The 6,678-nt window shown below is 45.6% G+C and overlaps 1 protein-coding gene across 1 annotated transcript in view; it reads right to left on the bottom strand.

Annotated features, from left to right (window-relative positions):
- SH3RF3 (SH3 domain containing ring finger 3) overlaps positions 1 to 6,678 on the bottom strand; it is a 162,651-nt gene that overhangs the window by 132,882 nt on the left and 23,091 nt on the right. Inside the window, exon 3 of the mRNA XM_019523841.1 lies at positions 4,247 to 4,342. Within this exon, the coding sequence (XP_019379386.1) occupies positions 4,247 to 4,342 (96 nt within the window). The remainder of the gene's footprint in view (positions 1 to 4,246; positions 4,343 to 6,678) is intronic.

Genomic DNA, 6,678 nt, shown 5'->3' on the forward strand with positions numbered 1-6,678 from the left:
ATTGGCGGAATCTTTTCCAAAGCTGTTCTGAATTGATTCAGATGCTTCAAACCAATTCAGAGCTTTTACTCGGTTCTCCTGATTCAATTTGGATTTGGAGATTCAGTCCCCGAATCGGGCCGAATCTCCTCCAAATCAAATCAGTTACCAAAGCTTTGCACAGCCTTACCAATCATGCCATACAAGCTCCAACCATCTATAAAGTTAGACCTTGAAAATGTATACTAATTTTATAGATTGATATTGAGCTTTAATATGGATAGTCTCCATGGGAGAGAGCTGCATAAGCTGACAAGCCTCTCAGCCACAGGGCTGCACCATGTCTAGCTGCGACTGGGAGACCCACAACTGAGAGGACTCCTCAGCTCCAAGAGCTGCTAACTCTGGGTCCTGGCAACACCCTGTAGCTGCCAGGACCCAGTGTCCTTTAGCTGTGGATGCTGGGTCCCTGCTGTTTGCCTCCCCATGCTGGGATCCAGGTGGGTCCTGGCAGTTGGTGGCTTCAGTCTCCAGAGGTGTGTGGAACCTCTGGTCCTGCAAGACACAGCAGCTGTGGTCTCCCAGCCCCAGGTATTTCATACACTCCTAAGGCTGGGAGATAACAGCAGCTGCGATCTTCTTTCTGGTACAGGGGGAGCCCAGAATCAGGCTCCACCTGCACCAGTAATAAGGCACAATGGGCTCTAATGCCACAATGACACTTCCTGCCATGTCAGATTGGATGGTTCAACAATAGCTCTTAGAAATGTAAAGGAGTACAAAGAACCATACTGTACGGTAAATGTCATGGCTTCATATATAACTGCAAATGATACTGCAGAGATCCAGGAGTCCTAAAGGACTGCAAAAGGAAGATACATGTTGATTTATTTATTTTTAATGCTCTTTGTTGCTCAGTTACAATATTGCTTTGATGCTGCTCTCTTCCTCCTCTCAGGCAGAGAATATCTTGAATGAGGCAAAATTTCTCCCTTGCGGTGCACGCAGCAGCAGAAGACTCCCCGTGCCCCTGGATGTACTGATGGGCTTTGATTGTACCATGCATGCCCTGTCCTGGCCAGAGCCCCTTTCACCCTTGCCCCACTCCTTCCTGGGGGGGTCTCTATCTGCTCCCTCAAAGCCCCTTCCCCTTCATAAAGAAAGTAGACTAAAACTTGCCTGCCGTGCTGGGCAGCCACACACGCAGGCTACAATCCTGGCTGGCTGTAATCCCAGCTACATCTCTGAGTGTGTACTCCTTTCCCCAGCGTTGCAGCAGCTGGGAGCCTGCAGTCGAGATGCCCTGTGGCCATACCTGCTGCCTTGCATCTGGGGAGGCTGAGCCCCAGTAGCCCCTCTTCCACCACCTATGCATCTGCAGTGCCACGTACCATACATTCAGTTGTTCTCTATGCTGCAACGGAGCAGCACAGTGGATTTTTCTGACCCCTGGATATTCAGAGGTCAAAAAAACCTGCAGAAAAAAAGGTGGGGTGGCGCACATGGGGGCAGTATGTGCCGCTCAAAAGCAGAGCCAGGCTACCTGGAGCTCTGTTGCAGCTGCCAGCCAGGCTCTGTATGACAGAATTGCTGTGGTTGCAGCTCTAGGTGGCCCTCAGGACCCCAGGTGAGGCTGCTGGCCCCAGCCTCCTCTATCCCACCCAGGGTAACTTACTGAGCGCCAAAGCACATGTGGCATGGGCATTCCCCAGGGACAACTAGTGATGGCACAAGGTGTGGAGGCACTAGTTGTTACTAGGGAACCAAAGGTCCACACCACATGTGGACGTGGGCTATTTGTCCAGCGATAGTAGGCTTGGACATCAGAAACCATTACTTCAAGGTAGGGAATGTTGCTCATGCCTTAGGGGTGTTCCAGACTTCTGGGCAGTCAGTGGAGATGGGTGGTAGAAATATGAATTACCTAGTGAGAGCCTAGTGTTTTAAAATCCATCAGTACTTGTTCCTGTCAGTAGTCCTTAAAGATTCCATTGTAAGCAGCATGATATAAATACCCAGACAGATCCATGGAAGCAATCCCATTCAGTCCAAATGGACTGCTCATATAAGCAAAGAATACTCACATGGGTAAATCATGGGTACCCATAATCTCACGGGTAGTCTTGAAGATCTTAGCCTAAGATATCTGAATGTTTTAGGGTTTAAGCATTTCTTTGGTAAAAATTAAGGCTAGATCTAGATATTCTATCCCCATTAATTTACCATACAAAGAAATATCAGAATGTGAAAACAGTCACCCTCAGTGGTTACAAGACTCAGCTCAGTGGTGATTATACTCAGACTCTCCAGGTGAATACAGCACTTTCCTCTACTACTTCACCTGAAATTTGCAGCTGCAGCCAGGGCAAAGTATATTAATTAATTTGCACAGTCACTTGAAGATCATTTTCTATAAGCACACCCAAGAAAGCTGATGCATAAGGCAGGCAGCACGCTGCAGCAATGAAATTTCTGATTCTGAGAGCACTCCACAGCTCCGCATTCAGGTCTATTTAAAAAGCTGTAAGGTCTTCCACTGGTTCTGTAACCTGTTTGTCTGCTCTTGCCTAGCTATTTACAGACTCTCAGTACTCAATGCAGGGTATGTCTGGGTGTGCTTTGGAGCCTGAGTTCAGGCACACAAGGAATTTTGTAGTCCAAAATGCAGATGCTGAACCAATTGAGTTGCCTAAGGGATTTTGTGGCCTTTCCAGCGGGGGGAATTTCAGGTTTGTGTTGCTGATGTGCTTAGGTCCTGCTCAGTTGCCTTGCTTACCAAGAAAGAAAAATCTCCAGTCATTAGTTTCTACAAAACAAATGTTTTTTCCAGCAGAGACTACCCATTCGCATTTAATATAGTTCTTGCCAGTTGTTGAATCCAATTTATATTAACAATGGCTTTCTTATAATTGGTCATTGTCAAAGTTAATAATCAGGCAGTTACAGTGCTAATTATCTTTGTTTTGTCTCAAGTCATTAACAAAGAAATTTAGAGAAGCACTGATTTCTAAGGGACATCACATTAATGCTGCACACAGTGGGCTAGATTCTGCAGTCAGTCCCAGATGTTAAGTAAGAAATGACTCTGCAGGAGCCAGTGGACTTATACCAGCATGCATCGGAGATCAGGCCCATTCCAAGACAGTTCTGTGTACTGGACATACAGCAGCAGGGCACACTACAGATTAATTACCCAAGCACGAGACGCATACAAGTTGCCTGCACTGAAGGATGCATTGAACTGGCCTGTGAGGAGGAAAACAGATGCAGACTGATATTCTGAAATGAAAACTGTGTAAAGAAAGTGCTCAAAATACAGTTCAAATCTTTCAAGGGAAATATCAAGTATACATGCAATATGAAGATATTTAACAAAAATATTAATGAAAGTCTTACAGAAGAGGTGCAGAGGCACAGCAATGACCTGCTACAGGCTAGTGCAGAACACTTTCAAACCCTCCATTTGTACGATACATGAGTCTTTTCTCCCTGTGCAGACCCCCACAATTAGGATGGCCTCCTTTGCAGGATAGCTCTATTAATCACCCCAAAGGTGAGCTGGCTGGGGTTTTGGTAGGAGCATACACTAGGCCAAATATTTTCACCTAGCGTAAACCAGTGTACTTCCATTCAAAACAATACAGTGGTCCTGATTTATATCAGCTGGGGATCTCGACAAGTGTCACCTATGAGAGGGTGGCACAGTGGGTGTGCCACTAGAGCTCTTGCTAGGGCAGTGGGCCCTACATTGCTCCCAGTGAAGGGCTATGCTTTCAAAGCATAGCCAGCCCTTACTTCAGTTGCTCCTACTGTGCTTTCTGATAACAACCATAAATAGTTTGCAGAGAAGGCAAAGAACAGGAAACGCCATGGAAAATGGAATGCAGGGCGATGGAAAGTGCAGTTATCAGCACATTCTTTTTCTAAGGTGACTGCAAAGCAAGCTGCAGAGTAAAATCCTCTATTGTGATTGTCCTCTCCTATTTTCCATCTGTATGGTTGAGATTAAACCAAAAGCTCCTGATTGGAAGTCATTGACAGTTCACAGGCACACATCCTGTCAGCTGGTTTAAAATTAAACTGGCGAGGATAAAAGTGTATTCATTGGGTAGCTAACAGCAAAACACGTGAAAAAAAGTTTCTCTTTCCAGCTATTCTCAAATAGTTAGTCTGCCTCTTAAGAAACTCCAAGGTTATTCTGACCTGGTGCCAGCTTAAACAAACACCAAAGGTAAAAGAAAGCACACCCAAGTAACTACAAACTTACCTCAACATAGAGGATGGGGAAAATGCCAATTTTGTCTCCTAGCATTCCTTCTGCCCAGTTATCATCTACTCTCCTGATGACAGTCAAAATTTCATCCTGAAATCAGAAAGCAAAAACACACATGACACAAGGTTAGGTTTTCTGTGAAATGATGAGGGCTTACAACAAGCCTAAATTCATTAGCTAATTCACCCATAAGAAATGTGCAACCTGTCATTAACTGCCAGGATAGTGTACAATTGATTGGCATGAAAAAGTCAGCATTTACTAACAACCTTATTATTACTGACAATACGGTAGCGTGTAAAAATCCTAGAGAGGCTGAAGCTACACTATATACACAGTGTCTGTGCTTCAAAGCCCTTGACAAGAGGAAGGGTATGAAAGGTAACAAAGGCCTGCCTAGTCACAAAAGAAGCCACTGAACAAAAGATGGTCTAGAACAGTGGTTCTCAACCTTTTTTTTTTTTTTAAACTAGGACCCATTTATAAACAGTGACGACCAGTCCCAACCCAGTAAATAGTTTAAGTAGAAAACAGCCCCCTGGCCTTGCCTGTACCCCACACTCCCAACCTGTTACCCACCACCGCCAGGCTCCAGCCCCCCAGGATGTGGGGCAAGGGGATGCGTAAGTAGGACACGATGAGCCCCAAGCAGCTCCCTGCAGGCTGGAATTCTGGTTTCCCATATTTTCCTCCTTTAAATGAGAATCCATTTTCAAAGTTATTTGATCTATTTTTAAAGCTTGTTCGCAACCCTTTCATATATTCTTGTGACCCACTTTTGGGTTGTGATCCATGGATTGAGAAACACTGGTCTAGAACCCAGATCTCTAGCCTCTCAGTCCAGTACCCCCTGAACTTCAAGGCTGACCTTTTACATGCAAACACATAATATGTTATCCCCCCAACTCCATTCAAAATAAAATAAGTGTGGTAATCCGTGGCAACTCATTTTCCAATTGTGAGTGTTCTGTGTTGCTACACGTTATGTTGCTACACGTTATGTGTTGCTTGGCCCTGCAGGAGGAAGGGGCATGGCCCAGCCGCAATCCGGCCCCATATGACATGGCCCCAATCTGGCTCTGTGGGAAAAGGGGGTGTAGCTTGGCTCTGCAGAGGGAAACGGGGGCATGGCTTGGCCCCAGCCTGGCCACGCAGAGGGGAGAAGAGGGCAGAGATTCATGCTGCAGAGGCTAAGCCCCAGGTCCTGGGGCTGAATCATTTGGCTGGGTCCCCAGCTGACTCCTCAGGTGCTGCTGGCTAGGATTGGGCCCTGGGATGACCTGGCAGGTGCTGCTGGCTGCTCACCCAGACCAGCTTGAGAAGAAAATGGAGGTTGGGTAGTTTGGCTTAGTCAGCAGCACCTGTAAATCCTTCTGCTAGGGGGTTAACAGAGCAGTTGTAACGTGTTGCTTCCTTACAAGTGCAGCTGCCTGTTTTTTTCCCCTGGAGAAATCCCATACTTACCAGTATTTTCAAAGAAATATCTTTTTTCTGTATTCTGCTTTTCAAAAACAAGGTACTTTATTTGGCGGCATATGGTATGTGAGAAAATATGGTTTGTTTCAGTGCAAAATACTGACCCAGTTCCTCATATGTGGCCAAGAAATGCATAGCATGTTTCAGGAGAAGGCAAATGCATAGAAAGCTCCAAGCAACATCTGCCATTCACTCATCCTCAGACTGGCTGTGCACTACACTGGTCCCCTGAAAAGTATTAAAAGTACTCCTGCAGCACATTCTAACATTCATGCTGGCTGCCAATGTCCCTGAATGGATGGCACTGCAGGTGGGGATCAAGTGCCCCTCTTCTTTCTGAGGCAAGGAGCTGAAGAGAATGGAAGCCCTGAGGTCAGCTCTGTGCCAGGGGAGAACACCCTGACATTCAAAATAGGCACATTGCAGAGAAGAATCTAGGGCCATGTTTAGATCTTTTCAAAACAGAACTCCCATGCTATTCCCACCAGAGCACAGGTGAAGTGATTGATGAATAGACCAACGGGAAGCATTTATCTAATGAATGAAGGTGTACAGAGTAGGAAAATGCAAAACAGAATGGATTGATTAGTTTGCACCATTGACTAGGAGAATGCCTGAGAATGTCCCATTTTTGCGTGAGTTGAATGAGCAAAAAATGGACAGCAAGAATAGCATGGTACCAACGCAATCTTGGTCAACCATTTGGTCAACTATTGTTTAGTTTCTATTATTTATTTATAGTAATGCATGCTCTGAAGTAAAATGTAGTTTGTTTTTGGCCTCCACTATAGGAAGGATGTGGACAAATTGGAGAGAATCCAGCAAGGGCCAATAAAAATGGTGAGGGGGCTGGGGGACATAACTTATGAGAACAGGATGATGGAACTGGGCTTATTTAGTTTGGAGAAGAGAAGGCTGAGAGGGGATTTAATAGCAGTCTTCAACTACCT

Source organism: Gavialis gangeticus, unplaced genomic scaffold (assembly GCF_001723915.1).
Source record: "Gavialis gangeticus isolate Ggan-Ray unplaced genomic scaffold, GavGan_comp1, whole genome shotgun sequence".
NCBI classification, from domain to species: Eukaryota; Metazoa; Chordata; order Crocodylia; family Gavialidae; genus Gavialis; species Gavialis gangeticus.